Source organism: Eupeodes corollae, chromosome 1 (assembly GCF_945859685.1).
Source record: "Eupeodes corollae chromosome 1, idEupCoro1.1, whole genome shotgun sequence".
Taxonomy (NCBI): domain Eukaryota; kingdom Metazoa; phylum Arthropoda; class Insecta; order Diptera; family Syrphidae; genus Eupeodes; species Eupeodes corollae.
In genome coordinates, this window is record NC_079147.1 from 153723130 (window position 1) to 153744540 (window position 21411).

The following is a 21411-nucleotide window of genomic DNA, read 5'->3' on the forward strand; positions in this document are numbered from 1 at the left end:
CCTTCAAAACTGATGACCTCCAAGTTGTCTTTGGTCTTCCAAATCGTCTATTACCCTGATGATTCCATTGGACGGATTATTTTGCTATACTGTCGTCCGGTTTTTTCACTGCATGGCTTATCCATTTGCATGATGTCTACGTCCAATTTGTTCTGTCTGGTCCTATTCCACAGGTCAACGTTAGAAATTGTTTGCGGCCACCGGATCTTCAGAACAGAGTGATTTACGAAAGCTTGTAGTCTGCTAGAGATGTTGGCACAGCATTTCCATGTTTCAGCAGCATATAACAGCACTGAATTGACGTTGAATTCGAAGAGTTTCAACTTTTTTTATTCTACTGTTAACATCCAAGTCCTTTCCGCCATCGAGAGCTATAAAACTTCACAGATAATTAAACTGCTCGACCTCCTCCATGGTCCCCTGCCTTAGAATAACTTGTGTGCTATGGCCTGTGGTCATTACTTTGGTCTTATTTGTGTTAATTCTTAAGCCAGCCACCTCTCCATTTAATTGCAGTGAATAACACATCTGATTTAAGCCTGTCAGCATAATCTATGTGGCTAAACTTGTCAAACAGGCTCTATTGGATACCGTGTCTTTCATGTGTACCCACCGTGGCAGTCATCACATCGTCAATCGCCAGCAAAAACAGAATTGGTGACAAGACATCTTCTTGTCTCACTCCTTGACGCACATCGAAAGAGTCGGAAAGCTGTTCATTGTGCAACACAAAACACCTTGCGTTGTTGTAAGATTCTTTAATAACAGCGACAATTTTCTCAGGGAATTCCCGATCAAACAACTTCTCAAAATCAACAAACATAAGGTACTGCGGTGATTAGTACTCAGATGATTGTTCGAACTTCAAGTATGATTCGCAAGGTGTTGATGTGGTAGCCGCTCGATCGGCCACTCGACTCGATCCTGGACTTAATCCTCTCGAGAAAGATAATTGCCATTAACTTCGGAAAAACGGACAGAACTGTGATACCGTTTATGAGGTTTCCTTTCTTTGGTAACTTTACAATAACTCCATCCTTCCAGTCCCTTGGGTAAGCCTTTATTCGTCCAAAACTTCCACGATAACTCATCAGTTTACTCTTGAGCTTAATTTTGGACATACTTTCAGGTATAAAGATTTTGTTTTACCGCACATCGAGAATGTGGAACGCTTTTCCAAACAATGTTTTTCTCTCCCCTTTTTATGTTCAAGACTTTTAGACCATTTTATTAAGGCTTGCACCGTGCTGAAATTTTAAAGATTTTAAGGGTATTAATAACGCCTTGATTATTATTAGCGAACTGTCCAATCAATTTCCTCAACTGAAATCCTTCCTTTTTTTAATCTTTTCAGTTTTTGGGCTTATTATCAATTCTTACCAAAACCATATCATTTATAATTCTCCGTCGCTTTTTAATTATTTCGACCTCCATTTAAGTTATGACTTATTTAACGCCAAACTCCTTCATACTCATCACAAGAATGACTTCTTTTAACTTTTTTTGATAACCATTTATTACCAAGAGCTTTTTTGCAAGAAAAAAGGCAGTTGAGAAGAATCTAAAATTGCTTAATACACTAAACAGACTTAAAAGGTTAAGCAACATTTTACAAAATGATTCAGTTCTCTTTTATATTCCAACTTATCAACAAAGGTGTTCGACTTAAATTGCTTTGCAGGAGGTTAGGTTAGGTTATAGTCGCTGTCCAAGATGGAAACGGACACACTTAGGCCAGTTTAATGGCCCATTGTGATACCACATGAATCTTGAGGCTTCCTCCTAAGCTCATTGGAACCAGCTTGAGTCCCTTAGGAAACGTGAGAGGCTGACTATACCGATGTGATTTAGATCGTAAAAGAAGAGTTCTCCTATAGGTTATTCTTGCGTTTTCGAGCTAGAGCAGGGCATGTGCAGAGAAGATGAAGAACCGTTTCTTCCTCTTACTCGTCCATACAGCTTCTGCAAAAGTCATCTGAGAATACGCCTAGTCTCGTGGCGTGCTTTACTATTAGACAGTGTCCGGATATGACACCTATTATCGAGCGTATATGCGATCTGCTTAGAGAGAGCAAGAAACCTTGAACGTTTAAGTCCAGTGTTGGCCAGATGTTTCTTGTGACTTGACACGTGGTGATGTTGTTCCACCTGGTGCCTGCCTTCCTCAAAGCGTCTTGCATTAGCAGCAGTTTACAAGTAGCGATTGGTATGCCTTTACTTGCCAAACGTGGTAGCATTGGCTGTACTGTACCGTTTCTGGTGAGTTCATCTGCCTTATTCAGTTACCTGTAATGTCTCTAAGGCCCGGTACCCAGCAAAGCTGAATATTAAACTGTTGCGCCATCTCCATTAGAGATGCTTGACAGTTATGGACTGTTATAGAGTTTGTAGAGACAGAGTCCAGAGATTTGATAGCGGCCTGTCTATCAGAGAAAATACGGATATCAGATGTTGATATCACGTTTTCTTTGAACCAAGACAAGACTTCTTTTATCGACAAAAGTTCCGCCAGGAACACGCTACAATGATTGGGAAGCCGGAATGAGAGACTTGACTCACCCTCCAAGAATGTCCTATCCTCCCAAAAAGATCTGGGAGGTATAGAAATCTGGAAGTTTCTGTCGAATTGCAGTTGGGGGATGGTGTAGTCTAAGTGCTTTGGAATTGATTCTAAAGTGCCGCAGACGGGTTCGTGCGAAGCGATCCGCTTATACATAGGTAAGCTGAACGTTGGACTTTATTTAGCCTGTTTATACCTTTCTCTAAAGCAGTCCACCGTACTGCCACACCGTACGTTAAAATCAGTCTGATTACCGATGTGTATAGCCAATGCGCGATTCTGGGTTGTAAACTCCATTTATTACCAAAAGCTTTTTTGCAAGAAAAGAGGGCTACAGTAGCTTTTTTGACTCTTTCCTGTACGTTGCGTTTCTAATTTAGTTTTTTGTCTAAGACAAGACGCAGGTATTTAGCCTCGGCTGAGAATTTTAATTGGAATCCTTTAATATAGGGAAGGTTGACAAATGGAAATTTTGTATCTCCTCGAAAATAAGACCAGATCGGTTTTATGTGGGTTACCACCCAGTCCACACCGATCAGCCCAAAGTATTAGTCTGTCCAAGGCATTTTGTAAGAGCTCTTTTAGGATGTTAAGATGATTTCCTGAAACTGCTATAGCAACGTCGTCCACGTAGGCTATCACTCTGAAACTCTCCGCATCCAGACTAGTTAGGATTTCCTTCACCACTAGGTTCCAGAGGAGAGGGGATAGAATACCACTTTGCGGTGTCCCTCTACTAACGAATCGTCTACTAGAAGAGTTGCCCAGTTTTGAGTTGATTATTCTGCTAGTAAGCATTAAATGAATTAACTCCCGAAGCGAACTCTCTACATTTAGAGATGTCAGTGCAGATGTGATTGGGCATGTGTTCACGTTGTTAAGGGTATGTCTCCCGCAGAAGCGAACTCAGAACTCATGTAAATGAATTTGAATGTATTAGTGAAAGATCGTTACTCTCTTCATTATCAAATTAAAAATTTGAATTTCCAATTACTCTATATTTGCCTCTTGATCTTTTTTGTCTCTCAGAGCGAGGGATATATTTCCGCACAAGCAGCCAATCAAAGAAATAAGAAACATAACAACGTTGCATGATAAACCGGTTTTTTTTGGTATGTCTAGTTAGGTAGATTTGTTGTTGTCTTTTGCATATGGTTCGAATTTTATAAAGCAAGTGGGTATTTTGCTATCGAAGGAGATGTTTTTTTCTTGAATTTCTTTTTTTGGTCGACATTTTCTAATTATTGAAAATACCTATTTTATTTTAATATTTTTTTACTTCCCATTGGAAATTATTGTAATGGGTCCGATTTGTCAAATTGAAAATTTTGACATTTCTCGAGGTTTCAAGGTCCCTAGAGTCAAAATAAAAGGTTTTTAGAAACATGGCTGTGCGTGCGTGTGTACGTACGTTCGTACGTCCGAACTTTCGCGACGTTTTTTTCGTCGTCCATAGCTCAAGAACCAGAAGAGATATCGACTTCAAATAAATTTTGTTATACAGATAATAAGGCAGAAAGCTGCAGAAAGGGCTCTCAAGAAAATTGCGTAGGTGTTTTTTTTACCATAGCAGTTTAAAAAAAAGGTGAAAATTTTAGATAACCCTAAATATCTTACGAACCAAAAACGCTAGAGACTTGAATTAAATTTTATATAATATATTGTAACGTGATATCAACCAAGTATATTTTTTGAAAAAAATCCATTTAACGGTTTTTTTATAAATCAAAAAACTGAAAAAAAAAATGTGTCACCTACCAAATTTTACGACTAAAATATGATTTCATCTCCAAAACAATTTTGTGCAACGAAAAATAATGTTTTTCAAATCTGATAAAATTTTGAGAAAAATCGAATTGACAGTTTTTTTATAAAAAATAAAAACCTAAACAAAAATTAATAAAAGTTGGTAAAAATTGACTTTCGACTCAAATATCTTTTCACAACTTTGAGATATTGGCTTTAATTTACTTTTATCTTTCAAAAAATATTGTTGTCAACATTTAATAAAATTTTGAGAAAAGTCGAATTGACAGTTTGCTTACAAAAAATTAAAAACCGAAAAAAATTAACAAAAATTGGTAAAAATTGAATATCGATTCAAATATCTTTTCAAAAAGTTGAAATTTAGGCATCAAACTTTTTTTATCTTATAAGAAATATTGTCATCAACAATGTTGAGAAAATTGAATTGACAGTTTTTTTATACAAAATAAAAATCTAAAAAACTTTACTCAAAGTTGGTAAAAATTGAATATCGATTCAAAACTCTTTTCATTTCATTTTTATATAAAAATCCAACAGTCCGTTTTTTCATAAAAAATAAAATCTACAAAAAATAGTACGCAAATTTGTTCAAAATTGATACGAGTACATATAGACAAACTTTTAAGCAAGACAAATTGACAGACGGGATGGGAAGTTATCAGTGTGGGTCGCATCCCAGCCTCTTTTTTGAAATAGTTTGACAGGATTGTGCACACTGATAACTTCCCATCACGTCTGTCGATTTGTCTTGCTTAAAAGTTTGTCTATCAATTTTTAGCAAATTTGCGTTTTATTTTTTGTAGATTTTATTTTTATGAAAAAACGGACTGATGGATTTTTATATAAAAATCACTAAATATCGAAAACAATATTTTCTGTGAAATAAAAAAATTTTTGAAGCCAATATTTTTAATTTTTGAAAAGATATTTGAGGTGAAAATCAATTTTTACCAACTTTTGTTAAATTTTTTTTTAGGTTTTTAATTTTTTGTACAAAAACTGTCAATTTGATTTTGTTCAAAATTTGACTGAATGTTCAAAATTTTCAATTTGACAAATCGGACCCATTATAATAACTTCGTATATGGGAAGTTAAAAAAATGCAATACCCAGGAGTGATAGTACGCAAAAAAAATCAAGAAAACAAAATATATGACAGCGAATTCACGATACCTACAATACCTCTTTACCCTTTTTTATACCTACAATACAATGTGCAACCACAAAACTTGCCGAAAGTTGAACCAAAAATCAAATTCTGCGTATACGATTGACTCCGTAACACCCAAATCACGAGTCCATGACCTTACATCATACCACATACTAGAAAAAAAAAATATTTCTAAGAAAAGTCTTTTTTTTTGTTGTATTTTCTGTTATTGTATACCGCAAGCAAAACAAAGAATACAAAAACTAAATGAGCCATGAGTCCAACAACAAAAAAAAATCAAAGAGAGGATGGGCGGGCGCAATTCTTTTGCAAAGAATTCTCTTCTTGAGCGCTGAGATGCAGTGGCATTCTTGGGAACTGGAAACTTCATTGTGTGCGTTTACAAAGAAATTTGTTGTTAAAAAATGCAAAATAGACCTCTTTTATAAAAATTAAATTAAATAAACTGTAGACGCAAGAACTTTTTACTTTTTTAAATAGAATAAACAAAATGCCAAAAAAAAATAAAAAAAATATTTTGCAATTATATAAGCTCCCAATCCCTCACAATTGCACCACAAATGTTGTTATATTGAAATGCATTTTTAATTATGTTGCGACAAATATTTTTTTTTTTTCAAAATCGATAGTAAGAGTAATATATATGGTCCTTTTTTTTTAAAAAAAAATTAAAACTAAAAAAAAAAAAATCAGCTCGCCCCATGAATTCGCAAAAAATATTGGAAAAAAAAGAATGCATTTTGGATTTTTTGTCTAAAAAAGTTACTATAACTATTTTAAAAAAAAAAAAATTAAAAGCAAATATCTGAACATATATTTAGAATTTGAAAAAAAGTTAAATTGACTTAGCTAGCTGTTATACTTTGGAAGTTTTATCAAATATTGCACCTATGCCACAATGCAAATTTGCCCTATTTTTCATAGTTTTCTACAATTTTTCTTGGAATAAATAAATAAATTAAAAAAAAAAGAAAATCGATGCTATTTATAAAAATGTATTGTTTTTTGGAAAAAAATATAAAAAAAATAAAAAATTATATTTTACACACTGCCCCATTGATTTTCGCAAGTAACTACCTGAATTTAATGATTTTTTAGTGATTCTAGTGCTGTTAAGGAACAAACAATTTTTTTAAATTTTTTATTCCTTTATTTATATTTAGTCCAATATATTTTCAATCAAAACCCGTTTATTTCGTTTAAATATTTAAAAAAATGTGAACGCTACAAAGCTAAGCGCAAAGCACCAATCAATTTTTTTGCATGCGACATGCCCTTAAAGGCACCTTCGATGTCAGGGAAAGCAACCATAGTGAACTCTTTATGATGGAGGGAGTATTCGATGGTGAGTACTAAAGTGTGTAACGCTGTTTCCACCGATTTACCTTTACAGTAGGCATGCTGAGACGAAGACAGAAGTCTTGTATCGATACGTGCCCTTAAATGGATATCAATAAATTTTCCAAGGTCTTAAGAAAAATGATGATAGACTTATAGGTTGTAGATCTTTAGGATTGACTTGGGAGCATTTACCTGCTTTAGGTATAAAAACAACTTTAACTTCTCTCCATGCCGAGGGAACATAGACCAGGTAAAGACAGCTGGTAAAAATTGCCTCAATTGTGCTGGTGTTGTGCGCCCGAGTCCGTTTTAATGTCGGTTCGACCCCTCAAGAGACCTCTCTCTTTTGGACGTACAGTCCTTATTGAACCTTGTTGTAGCAAGTATGCTTTTAGCCTATTCGACGCTAGCGGTTTGCTGCGGTGTCCTTTCAGCCCCCTATAAAGGCTTTTTGAGAGTTTTCCATTTCTGGAAGTACTCTCATTAGTAGTGGTAGGGCCATTTTTCACAACCCTACCCTTATATACTTGTTGCTACCAACAGCAGAGGAGGGTCCATGGTTAGCCATTACTCCCTTCTCTGTGTTGGCCGCAAGAGATACAGCAGCAAGCTTTGATGCCATCTGCACAGAGATTCGCATGTACAGATAAAACTAGTTAATCCGGAGGTCGCCAGGTATCCGGATACTCCGTTAGAGACCGGGCTATTTTTGAATTGAGCCCCCAGCCAGGCTGATCATCGGCACTGGTCGTTTAACACCTTAGATCCAGCCCAATAAAGATGAGAGGTGGTTGGGGAGAAAGAGAAAGGGTGAGGAGTCAGTTGATATTAATTCATCATTCTGATGTGTAAGGAAAAGATTGGGATTCGGTATCAACAATTCAGCTAGGTTACCTAGAGTGAGAAGGAGCATAGGAGATTACAACGTCGGAGGTGGGATGGGAGTTGGTGACATAAACGTAGGCTGGTATGCCTTGTTTATGTGGGAATGGATGATGATTCTGGGAAGGTAGAGGGATAAGAACGTCCTTTAGTTTAAGGACTCATCTGGAGAAAATTGTCGAGAATCATTGACCTTACTCAGCTTCTACAACTCTACAAATTCGACGTTCAGAGTAGAAGTTTGCAGGGGGTACTTAGACAGACTTTACTTAAGTATCCTTTTGTAAAATAAAGAGTGCTTCAAGCCGCAACTTCTAGTGATCAAAGAAATTTCTTATTGGCTCAAAGAAATTGTCATATATATAGCTGGGTAGTAACAAATTCCTGTCAAACTTACTAACTTCGTGAAACAAACCTTTCTAGATGTACATATATCTTATCATGTAAATCACACGAAACTTTTCACAATATCTTTAACTTCTATAGAATCATACACAACCGCATTACAAATAGCTTTCTTTTTCAATAATAATTATACAAGATTTCTAAATTGACTCCCATAGAATGCATAATTCCAAAAAAAGTCTTTACTTTATTATGCTTTTGATATTATAAATTCTTCGAAGTTATACATCTTATGGGTACACTACACTAAGGCCCACATCTCCCATTCGCTACTTACGTACATATCAGTCAATAACCTTGTCTAATATAGAAAAAACTTAATTTGCATGTTCTAGTGACGGGTGTGTGTACACTATATGTACATTATTATGTTAGATGATTTTGTATTTTTCCCCCTGCCTCAATTGCTCGTCTGTCGCACTCTTGAGAAAACCTCTTCTCATTCAGTTCACTGCAATAGTTCATGACCTTCCATGATGAACACCCACTTCTCAACACCATTATCATCACTCGCTACTACACTGCCATCGCCATCTACATTACGATCATCTTAACATACCAAAAGAATTCAATTTGAATAATGTCTCCTTGAACAGTCAGCCAGCGGGTGTTTTTTGTTTGCCCTGGTCCTGGTCCTTGGTCCTGGAACGAATATTATCACCACCCGCTGGTGTGGAACAACCATAGGATACAAGGATACCTACTACGCCTCCTTATTTGCATATAAAAAAAAAAGGAAAAAAAATTGTTTACTACAAAAATGCTGGCGCCCCTACAGAGAGCACCTCCTTCTTATGGGTTCATCCATCTGACTTAGGTATTCATATCATCAAACATCATCCTTCTAACTTTTAAAATATATATATGTAAGATTGTCCCGGCCGCCTTTTGCTACTTTGTCGAGTCGATGCATTTGATGCCTCCGAACATCGCCCTATCATCCTTATGGGAGGACATAATAAAGTCATTGCTCCACAGGAGATCCTTTTTAATGATGTGTCTCGCTTGAGCTGTTTTTTTTTTTGTATTTATTTTTGTGAATACATTAACACACTCCATGTCCTTGTTAGTTTTTTTGTTTTTTTTCACATACTTACAAGTTTGGTTTGTTTTCAAAAACTTTTCATCAACAAACCGTGCATCTATTTTCGGCCTTAAGGCGCAACCATTCAAATGTTAACCCTCCTTCTAGCAGGAACAGAAGCAGCCACAACAACAATAACAACCACTGATCCAGGATATGATGAAGATTTTCTTATTCCACAAGCACCGGATGTAGATATCTTCGGACAAAGAATAAATGAAGAAGCATCTGTCATTACATCTAATGCAGTAACACAAAACTTTTTCGAAAAGCGTCGTAAGTGTATTTATCCTGAAACTGAAACTGTAACTGAAACAATAGACGAGCAACTTGGTCAAGAAGTCATGGTAAACTGTTCAGAAATAGAAAGGGTAGAAGTTATTGGATTCTTAGTTAATTGGATGCAGACGTACAATTTTATCAAACGTGAGTTGCAGTTGTTGCAGTTGTGGTGTTTTCCGACCTCATTTCCCAATAATATCTACATAAATTTAAACCTATAAAAACCTATAACCTTAAGAGAAATAACTTTTATCTATCCTTTTTTATGTATGTATGCAAATAATAAAAAAAAAAAAAAAAATTATTTAAGAAATGTATTGTGAGTTTGTTGTGAATTGATTCCAAAACCTAAAAAATTAAGTTTGGTAAAAACGTTCCAGCTGTTCGAAAAAAAGTTATATAATTGTAAATGTAAGTTTTTCATTGGGTTGCTAATTTTCGGTTTTGAAAGTAAAGTTAAATGAAACTAACAGCGATACAATTTTCATTGCACTATATCTAAATTTTTCAATGGGGACTTGACAACTTTTAATTTAATTTTTAAACCGACACTTTCAATAATCATCTAACTGCTCATTTCCAATTTCGTTGTCAATAAAGACCGTCACGTTACTGTAAACAACCAGCAATATCACTAATTATTTTTGAGCCGAATTAGAAGACATAGACCACGTGGTTTCAATAGAATGGTGCCACAAAGCACGCCTTTCAATCGATTTATTGAAGAGTAAGGTTGATTTCTCAAGATATGGCTAAGTCGATTGGCCGTATCTATCGTGTGATTTCACAAATTTCGTCTATTTTTGTTAATGTAACGTTAAGTTATTGGTTTATGCTAACAAACCAACGACGCGAAGTTGTAAGAGCTCAGAGCCAACATTACTTTATAGTGGCTTGGGTAACGTCTTAATCATAACACAGTGGAGACAAAAATTTAATTTATAGTGCAATAGTTTTTCCGGAATTTTGCCTGACGTTCGGTTATAATATTATATTTTAATCATAGTTTTCACCATAGTTTTCAGCTTTATCCTTACTTACTTACTTAAAGTGGCGCTACAGTCCTGTGTGAACTAGGGCCTCACCTAACAAACTTCTCCATCTAGCTCGGTCCCTAGCAAGATGTTTCCAGTTATGTGAAACTTGTGCGCGCCACCTGTTTCGCGGTCTTCCTCTACTGCACTGTCCTGTGTATTTGAAAACTTTTCGGGCCGGAGCATTGGTTTCCATGCGCTCTCCGTGACCCAGACATCTTAGTCGTTGGACTTTTACCCTTCTGGCTAAGTCTATGTCGCTGCACAGCCCGTGCAGCTCGTTGTTCCATCTTCTCCTCCACTCCCCTTCAATGCATACGGGACCGTAGACCACACGAAGAATTTTACTCTCGAACCGACCTAAAGTGCTTTCATCCGCTTTTGTCATAGTCCATGCTTCTGTACCGTATAGCAGGACGGGGATGATAAGGGTCTTATATAGCAACACTTTGGTCCCTTGTGAGAGGACTTTACAACTCAATTGCTTTCTTAGTCCAATGAAACAGCGGTTAGCAAGAGTTATTCTGCATTTGATCTCAGCGCTAGTGTTGTGTTCTGCGTTTACAGCGGAGCCCAGGTAGACGAAGTCCTTGACCACCTCAAAGTTACGTCTGTCGATGGTGACGTTTTAACCAAGCCGTCGGTATTGTATGGCCTTTCTTGACGACAGCATAAGGACATATCAGCTTGTTGACGATGGGCTTTAGACGTTCACATATTACGGCAGACAAGATTTTATAGGCGATGTTAAGTAGACTGATTCCTCTATAGTTGGTGTACTTTAGAGGGTCTCCTTTTTTCAGGATCGGGCAAACAATACTAAGGTTCCATTCATCGGGCATACTTTCTTTGGACTATATTTTAAAGATAAGGTAGTGCATCCTCCTAACCAAATTATCTCCAGGTGCTTTAAAGAGCTGGGCATTCAAGCCATCTTCTCCCTTCATCTAAGCCGGGAGGACGGGATTGTTGGCTTTCGTAGCCCAAGTTGAATGGTTATCCTGTCTGACAGCGGACAGTTCGTCGTTGCCGTTATACAGTTTGCAGAGGTGGTCCTTCCATATCCTCAGCATTGACTACGGTTCCACTATGATGTTTCCACTTTCGTCTTTGCAGCCTTCGGTTCAAGGTTTATATACCTGTGAATTTCGTTTCACCTGTTCATGAAACTTTCGAACTTCATTCCTGCTCTTAAACCTCTGAACATCTTCAGCTTTATCCAAAGCGCCTTTTTTGTATATACCAAACATTACAAACCGTTTAAATGATTTTGGTACAAAAGAGAGCGATGTGATGGAAAAACTCTCGTTGCTCTTCCATTTTTTGATCTTCTTAAAACATTTTCATGTTAAACCAGAGACATTTTACAATAAAGAAGATCATTGACAATAAGTGGTTCAGCAGTTAAAAAAAAATTTATTTCTTTGGTTAGAAAGTAGGGCTTCAAAGTAAAGTGATAGATGTGCTGCAGAAACCTATTTTAAATCCAAATCCATTTATCTGTAAGCTGATTTACCAAGTTTCTTTTTCAGATGACCCATATTTTTGTAAGAGGTGTTGGCCTCAGTGTACCAATTTCATACAAATTTCAGAATCTGTTCCTTTCCAAGCGTGTAAAACAGTAATAGCTTTCTAAGAGGAGATCGAACATTCGAATTCAAACCACTTTTGCTGTATTGGGTTTGTCATTAAGAGCGCTACAAGTGTTTTTTTTTTAAATAAAACAAAAACGGATTTGGGTATCAATGAAAATCATTATTCCTGTGAAAGACCGTTCGATGCTTTTACTTACGGAACTCGATTTCTTTTGCATGGGCATGCTTGCAGAAGTCTACAAGCTGCAGCCAATTTTCGATGGTTTTCAAGCAAAAATCGGAGGACACTGTTGCAATTTAACGTTCGATATTCGTACGAAGTTCATCAATCAACGCTTGCTTGTTGGCATAAGCCATAGACGTGTCGTAGCCCTACAGAAAATAGTCTAACGGCGACAAATCATACGGAACGAGGCGGCCAAGCGACTGGACCATTTCGTAAAATAACACGTTCTCCATACTTGGTTTCAAATAAATTGATGGTGACATTTTCTGTGTAGCTTGTTTCACCGTCTGATTGGGGCCAAAAATATTAGGTTATCATTGAACGGTAGAGATCCCCAATCACGAAAACGTGCCGGTGTTGATCATCACGGAAGAAGTACGTTCCAATGACGCCGCCGGCCCATAATCACACCAAACCGTAATTTTTTCGGGATGCAATGATGACTCATGGAGTGCGTACTGCCTGACCAATACCGCATATTTTATTCAGCCAGAAATGAGTCTTATCGCAGAAGATGATATTTCGATGAAAATACGAATCATTTTCAAGTTGTTCCGCAGCCCAATTCATAGCTTCAGTTCTTGCGTTAATTTAGTCCAATATTTTTTTGCGAAATTCACTGCAACGACGTCACAGAGATGCCCAACGCTTGAGAACAACGTGTGAGCGACACATTTGGGCTTTCTGCAACTAAAGCCTAAGCGGCAGCAATATTCTCGAAACTACGGGCACTGCTTTGTCCCACTGGGACGGGAACATGTGGATCCATGGACGCTATTGATCTGCTAGGACGATTATGACGACCAAAACTTGGACGTACCGCTCTTAACATTGAAGCCACCGACTCCGAATTTTGGTAGCAAATTTTAATAATTTCAACTCGTTTTTGAGTCGTATATTTTTCTATCATAAAATGGCAAACCTTGCTGAAGAAAAATATTAAAAGTTCGGCAAGAAATACGCCGATCCTGTCCCTCTACTTTTGTTGCGTCCCTGTCGAAAACCCTGTATTTCACTGCAGTTGCCCTTTTAATAATTGTAGACAAACTTTTAATGCACGATTTTAGCTTCCGATTCATCGTTCAACACTGTATTTGGAAAAAAGTTTTCTAAAGCTTGGTAGTAGCATCTTTTTTCTTGTATTAATAGCGTCCCTCGGAATTGGATTCGAAGACCTTCCTTCTTCTTCTCCATTCTCCATCTATGCGTACGGGACCAAAACTCACCCGAAGAATTTTTCGCTCGAAGCATCCTAAGACGCTCTCATCTTTCTTTGACAGGGTCCAGGCCTCAGATACAGTCCGGGGCATGCGTCTCCAGCCAGCTCGGTCCCTAGCTAGCTGTTTCAGTTTCGTACGCCAAGTTGGTTGAAATCTTCACCCACCTGCGTGCGCCACCTTAGTCGCGGTCTTCCTCTACTGCGTCGTCCCCCGGTATTTGGATTCGAAGACCTTCCGGTCTGGAGCGTTTATATCCATTAGCTTTTCATGACCTCGCCATCTAAGCCGTTGGAATTTAATTCTGTTAACAAGGTCAGTGTCGCTGTGCAGCCCGTACAGTTCATCGTTATATCTTCTTCTCCATTCTCCATCTATGCGTACGGGACTAAAAATCACCCGAAGAATTTTTCTCTCCAAGCATCCTACGACGCTCTCATCTTTCTTTGACAGGATATAGGCCTCGGCGCCGTAAATGAGAAACGTGATGATGAGAGTCTTATAGATGGTGATTTTGGATGCTCGAGAGAGGACTTTACTTCTCAATTGCCTTCCAAGTCCAAAGAAGGAGCGATTTGCAAGAGTTATTCTTCGTTTGATTTCAGAGCTGGTGTCGTTGTTTGTGTTTATAGCGGTACCTGGGTAGACAAAGTCCTTAATTACTGTCCAACAAATTAGATTAAATTAGAATAAGTGTTTGCTTAAATTTCAAACTTGTTTATAAGATCTACGCAATCATTATTTACTGCGAAATAATCTATTACAGATTTTTCTTAAACTCTAATGAAAGTTTAGTAGCCTGTTCTATTTCCTTCGGTTTTACCATTCAAAATACGTCATACCCCATAGGTTTGAAAAACAACAAAACATTTTTGTAAATATTGGAAAGGTTCGTTGTTTTTAAAATACAAAAGGCTTTCCCCCACTTGCCGAAGTTGAAAATCCCGTAAAAGAAGTAATAAGTAATTGCATTTTTCAATTACAATTACAAGTAATTGAAATTAACGTTTTTTTTTCAATTACAAGTTATTGTAATGGAAGAAGAGTCAGTTACAAATTATTTGGTATTGAAATGAAAGTTGAAATTAATTTCGAAAAGTTATCATTATTTGCTTCGACTTTTAAAATATATTAAAAGTCATAATCTTCTATCAACGAACAAAAGGGAGTCCCGTTTCAATACCAACAAGATCCGTGCCCGATAAAACGATAACTTCGGATCATCAGCAACACTTGCACATACAGCAGTAATTTTTTCGCTATACCAGTACCACTTTCATTCTCTTAAAATTCCTTTGAAGTTTAACGGGTTGATTGAATGGCTGAAAAATGGTTACTTTTGAATCACTACTTTTTTAGTTTGTTTTATAAATATTAAGGCGTTATACAAGTTTTGAGCGATCGATTATCGTAAATGGCAGACTATTTAACATTTTTAAATGTTTTCAACTTTACAAGGAATGAAGCTGAATCTTGTGGCACTGTCAATGTTGAAAAGTACGAAAACAAAACACACAGCGCTACAATGCCAATTTGAATCTAAAGCTGAAGAGGAATCTGAAGCACAACTTAGGTGAACTTTTACTTTTGATTTAAGACTGTGCAGATTTTTGACATTTTAATGGGTTCCTTCAACACAATTATCTTCATTTAAGTTTTGAAAAGAACTCAATTCGTGTCACGTTTTTTATAACAGCCTTCTTTTTCAAGAGTTTTTTTGAAGCTTCAAGCTTAACCTATTGTGTTCACGTGATTATTAACAAAATTTTGTCTCGATTAGAAAATAATCAAAGAATTTTAAGAACTGAATTTGAGATCGTGGTTGCCCATTTTCAATTGGATTAAATACTCTCAAAACAGAAGGTTCCACGAATCACCCCTTAACCAACAAATTTTAGTTTCAATTATGTGACTTGGATGCACCATGTAAATTAATCATTTTATTCGAAAGTCGTATCAGGCCGTACCCTTACTTTTGTATCATTTCTTGGAAATTTGTATGGTATTCAATTTGCTGCAGCCTCAACAAACATACGAGAGTACAGAGCACATCCTAATCCGTCGGTTCTGAGTGCACTTTCTGGATAATATCACCAAAAGGCATACATCTCCTATTTGATATCCAGGGCAAAGTACGAAAAAGAACCAAAGGTTTAGGATTCAGGAACACTAATAACAATAATTACAGTCTAAGTCTCCATTCCAGGTCGCTCGGTGGAGCTCCAGTCCAGAGTTAGTATTCCGCTGACTATAAATTAAAATATTCTCCCTGAAGTGGCAATCAGTTGTGCTTTGCTTGTGGAGTGGTTCTAAGTATGCAAAGGCCCCAAAGCAATACGCTTGACTTTAGCTCCCATTCTTGTTCCTGTTTCTATCCATTGACCCCCGGGTGGAAGTGGGGGTACAAATCCTTGTTTAATTGTTAATTTGTAAAATTGTAAATCGCGCGCGAGCTGAAATAAACCCCTCGTCATGGAGAGTTAATGACGCTGAAGATTATGATGACGATATGCATATATGATGTTATATAGAGGAAATAGGGTTAGGTATGGGTTAGGAAATACAGCATTTCATAGCAAGTGGTTCTGACGATGATGGTGATGATGATGATGATGCTGAAGCGGATGCTTTTCAAATGCATGACTCCGCTCGCTCGGAGCCTTTATTGTATGCAAAAATTAAATAAAACCAAAAAAAAAGCACAGAGCAAAAGGAGTATCCGTTAATTTTTGTTTTTGCTGTGTGCTCTTTTAACCCTACTCAATCGGGTTAATACACCAAAAACAAAAACTAAAAGTCGAAAAAAACTTCAAGCCAAACAAAAAAACATTCTGAGGGAGTGTTTCAGTTTCAGGTTGATTGCAGATTCAAAATTGCAATGTGTTTGGTTTTATTTCATTTTTTTATTTTTGTATAATGTTTTCCCTGGAGCTACAGACATGCCAAATTTGGGTTGAATTATTTGTATAACATAGTTGTATGATTCTTTTTGTGTGACTAGCGGCAGCGTTTGTTTTGTATTGCATTTCCCTCGAGTTCTGATTAGAGGTTATTTAGTTTTAGTTTTATGATGTTTTTTTATTTCTTTTAATAAATTGTATATTTGCCAGAATGTACCTATAGCTCTTTTCATTATCAGCTATTTGAATGCGGTAGATAAAGTTAAGCAAAACATGAATTGGCTAATGGAAATTGTTTACATAATGCCAAATTGCATAAAGTTGTTCTCTTTCCGTTTTTTTATGTGAAGCTTGATTTTATATTGGAGAGTGATTTTTTTGTTTTTGAAATTGTTTTTCTGGTAAATAAAAGAATTTTCAATTCTTTTGTTAGGGGCTTGTTTTGTGATAACCAAAAATAGGCTTTCACTCTTTGGATATGTTGATGATATCCCCTTTATATGACCTGACCATGCCCTCAATTTAGTTAAGTGAGCTATGTTGTACGCAGAGAAGCTCCGTGCTATCCCTTTCGGTAAAAAATCGTTGATGGTCATATCATCCATCAGTTCAAGCCAAATGAAGTTATTAAATAACGAGCTATATGGCTCTACATAATTCGATGTTATGACCAAGAATCTAGCTAAGGTACAAAGATAAAGTCTTGCCATTTTGTTTTAAAAATGATATCGGGCAAGTGGCCACCGGAGCTGGCTCGAATTAATTCCAGACCAAATTTTGAAAATATTCTCATCCAAGGCGTCAATCGTATCGAGCTTATCTGCTTAGACAATCGACTTCACTAGACCTACAAAATTAGTGCAGCATTGTTGAACAGTGTGATCTTGACGCCATAGGCATTTGTCGATAATGCGCTCACCTACACTCTCCTTCAATAAATTGATTGTTTCGTTGCGTAGCGCTAACCCAACCATTATGTTGTATTTTCCAGATTTGCAAACGTTGTTGAAAAATAATTGTATGTATTCTAAGATCGCAGTTCAAACTGAGCATAATATAACAGCTTTCAATGGCGATAGTTCTTTTCGCCCAAAACCATATTACTCCAATTAAAAAAAAGTCATATCGTCTAAAAATTTTGTTGATGTACGATTTGGACAATATTACATAACATTTGAGTGTTAAAACTTTTTGGGGCTTATGGCATTCCAAATTTAACTTAGTGTTCGGTCTTATTGCTAAATAAAATAAGGTCAATATAGTAAAAATTTCATTTTGCCCAAAAATGAGTCTATGTCGTAAGAACTTTTTCAAAAGAAAATGCTACAAAGCTCAAAATCAATATCATATTTCCCAAATCAATTTTGAAATATCATAATGCCGAAAATACTAATTGACATATCACCCAGAAGGACATAAAGGAGTGCGCCAGGCTCAGCAAAGTTACAAAGGAACATTGTAATCCTTCATTTCTAAAAAAGCCTGATGGAACCTGGACAGCCTCTCCAGACGAATCTCTTGAGCTACTGATGAAGACGTACTTTCCGCTTTGCGAGAGTGATAACCTGGAACCGTTTGAAACCACAGAGCTAAACGTAGCCCATGTGGAGCAAGTCAATTCCGTTATAAACAGAGAAAATATTTTGTGGGCACTCAATACTTTCTCTCCATATAAATCCCCAGGCATGGATGGCATACTGCCAGTTATGCTTCAAAAGTTGCATGATGTGACAGCTCCATGGCTGGAACAAATTTTCAAAGGATGCCTCCTTCTCAAACATGTGCCCATGTAGTGGAGACAGGTCAAAGTAGTTTTTATCCCGAAAGTGGGTAGGCGAAGTCACGAATCCGCGAAGGATTTCAGACCAATAAGCCTAACATCTTTTGTGCTAAAAACCTTGGAGCGCATTCTTGATTACCATATTATAGAAATCCTATTTGGACGATCTCTCGCAAGCTCTCAGCATGCTTATCTTAAGGGCAAAACCTACGGAGACTGCCCTCCATGAGGAAGTGGGTACTGTAGAACAAACAATCCATTATAAAGAATTTACTCCTGCTACCTTCCTAGACATAGAAGGTGCTTTTAACAACGTCCTTACCGAATCCATAAAAGAATCGCTTGTTAAGTTCGGTGTAGAAGACTTCATTCGAGAATGGATTATTTCCATGCTCAGTGGTAGGAAGATTCCAGCCACTCTAGGCAATACAATCGCAACAAAAAAGCGTGAGTAGGGGAACACCCCAGTGTGGTGTCCGTTCGCCTCTTCTATGGGTTCTGGTCATGGATACAATTCTCGTTAAATTAGAGAGATATGGAGTGAAGGCGGATGATTTGGTGCTATTGGTGTCAGGAAAGTACACCTCTGTGATTAGTGAAATCACAGAGTCAGCTTTGAAGATAGTTAGCAGCTGGGCTACGAGTTGTGAACTAGGAGTTTACCAAAGTAAAACTGAACTGTTGCTCTTTACCACCAAAACTAAAGTACCACCCTTCACGCTACCTCGACTAAACGGTTAAATCCTATCATTGTCTTCCAGTGCAAAATATTTGGGAGTTATACTCGACCCTAAACTTAACTGGAAACTAAATATTGAAGTACGGGTTAAGAAGGTTTGTGTTGCCTTCTACGCCTGTAGCAAAAGTTTCGGCAAAAAGTGGGGACTTCAGTCGAAAATGATTTTATGGACGTACACAGACATAGTACGTCCAATCTTAACGTATGGTTCGATTATGAGGTGGCCTGCTCTTAGCAAAGCCTATAACATTAATAAGCTAAAGAAGGTTCAGAGAACAGCTTGCGTGGGCACCACAGGGGCCATGCGTACTGGCCCAACGGACGCCTTAAACGTTATTTTGGATCTTCTACCAATCGACCTTTTTATTAAATACATAGTTTCCTGCAGCGCTATAAGGCTGAAAGAATCAAACAGCTGGTTGTCAAAACCTTATGGTCACAGCAACACAACGAAATTGATTCCCTCAGATATTATCTCGGTAGACATTGACTAATGCACTCCTACTTTAAACCTTAGTAAGGGTTTTAAGGTTTTTTTCCCATCGAGAGAAGATTGGGAGGATGACATCGTGTCGATAGGTTTCGACACAACCATCTTTACTGACGGCTCAAAGATGAAGTGCGGAGTTGGTTCTGGGAATTTTTCTGAGTCCCTAAATGGAGCTAAATCCTTTAGGCTTGCTTACGCGTTTTTCAGGCTGAACTGCTGGCAATAAGGGAGGCATGTAGGCAATCTTCAGAGACAGTCAGGCAGCTGTCAAAACCATTAACTCGGCCTCATCCTCATCTTAATTGGTCCAACAATGTCGCGATGAGCTTGCGAGCCTGAATGTTAACCTCGGTGTCACCCTGATCTGGGTTCCGGGCCATAGTGGTATCGTGGGAAATGAACGGGCTGACGAGCTAGCCAGGCAAGAATCGGCCCTTCATAGCTCACTTGCGGAAATGGTTAACATTCCTCTTGGCGCTATGAAGGGTAAAATCTTTCTATCTACCGAACTGAATCAAACCGAGGTGGAGCAATTTCCCCAACTGCATTATATCTAGGAAGATATGGCCCACCTATAATAAAACCCGTACAAACGATCTTCTATGCAGGCCAAGGCAAGACATAGCCAGGATTGTTGTGGTTTGTACCGGACATTGTCCTATAAAAGGTCATGCAGAGAAGTTGGGTATCTCTTACAACACCTTTTACCGTAGCTGTAGTGACCAAAGAGAAAGTGGATCGTTAATCCATTTGATCTGCAAATGTCCTGCTTTGGCAAACACTAGAATGGAATGCTTTGGAAAAGCATTCTTTCACGAACTTGATGACCGATCTGAGACAAAAATTAGAGACCTAATCTTTTTTCTCAATGCCAAAGGTCAAACGAGTTTTTGGTATCAAAACGGCGCACAACAGCGCTAATTGGATCTCAGGCTAGGTTGCCTTGAGATCGCCATTTCTACCTACCTACCTTGCTTATTTTTACAAATAGTCTATTGGTTTGGCATAAAAGCCGTCTACCAGACTGACATACTTTAAATTCTTATATAAATTTTGATTATTAATCAACATACATATACATATTTTACTTTCTTGTTCCAAAAATGTTCGTTTACAATGATATTTCGATATTTGAATGCTTTTCTAGTGAAATTAAAAAGTACTTCCCAGCCACATGATCCATTTAAAATTTTTAGCATGTAATCTAATTCCAATGACTGAACTCGAAAATACTTCACTCGAAGTTCCTTTAAAACGGGACAGACTTCCATAAAATGAAACACATCTTTTCTTTCATAACGGTTCCATAAGGTACATATAATTAGTTACTTTGGTGGGTGTGGTATGAAATTGAGTTTCAATAGTTCACCCCTTAATCAAAAGATTGTACTTATTAATTCCGTAGAATGGTAAGTTAAAAAGTATGTTTTTTCTTTTAAGTAGTGGTCCAATTTGCTATAATACAACCTGTACTGCGAATTCTGCATTTTTCCATAAATTTATGGTACACTCGGTTTCCTTCTTTCATTAGCAATTCATCAAATTTTGGTTTTAGCGATTCCACTTGCTCTTTAACTGTAAATACCAGGTTTACTCCACATTCGGATGGCAGTTTCTTCCACTCTTGGACACATCCTCTTTCAATCGACAATAAGTGCATAAGTACTATTTTTGGTGTTCTCTGCTCATGCATTGCTAATACTCGTATTATGTAGTTGAAACGAAGCTTAAGAGTATCCAAAAACATAGGCGGAATACCAGTCCTAAATCCTAAAGTTTGGGGAACAAGCGGGTATTCTAAAAAATCTTTTAATAAGGTAACGTAGAAACTTCTCCACTGTTTCAAACGGTCGGTAACCCTATGCTTGTGCTCCGTATAGAAGAATGGTTGTCGCAGTTGCACGAAATATCACTTGCTTTGATGTATGTGAATACTCT

The 21411-nt window shown here is 37.3% G+C and overlaps 1 protein-coding gene across 1 annotated transcript in view; it reads left to right on the forward strand.

Moving 5' to 3' along the window:
• LOC129945903 (uncharacterized) overlaps nt 1-21411 on the forward strand; it is a 35243-nt gene that overhangs the window by 7726 nt on the left and 6106 nt on the right. The window contains exon 4 of the mRNA XM_056055867.1: nt 9319-9636. Within this exon, the coding sequence (XP_055911842.1) occupies nt 9319-9636 (318 nt within the window). The remainder of the gene's footprint in view (nt 1-9318; nt 9637-21411) is intronic.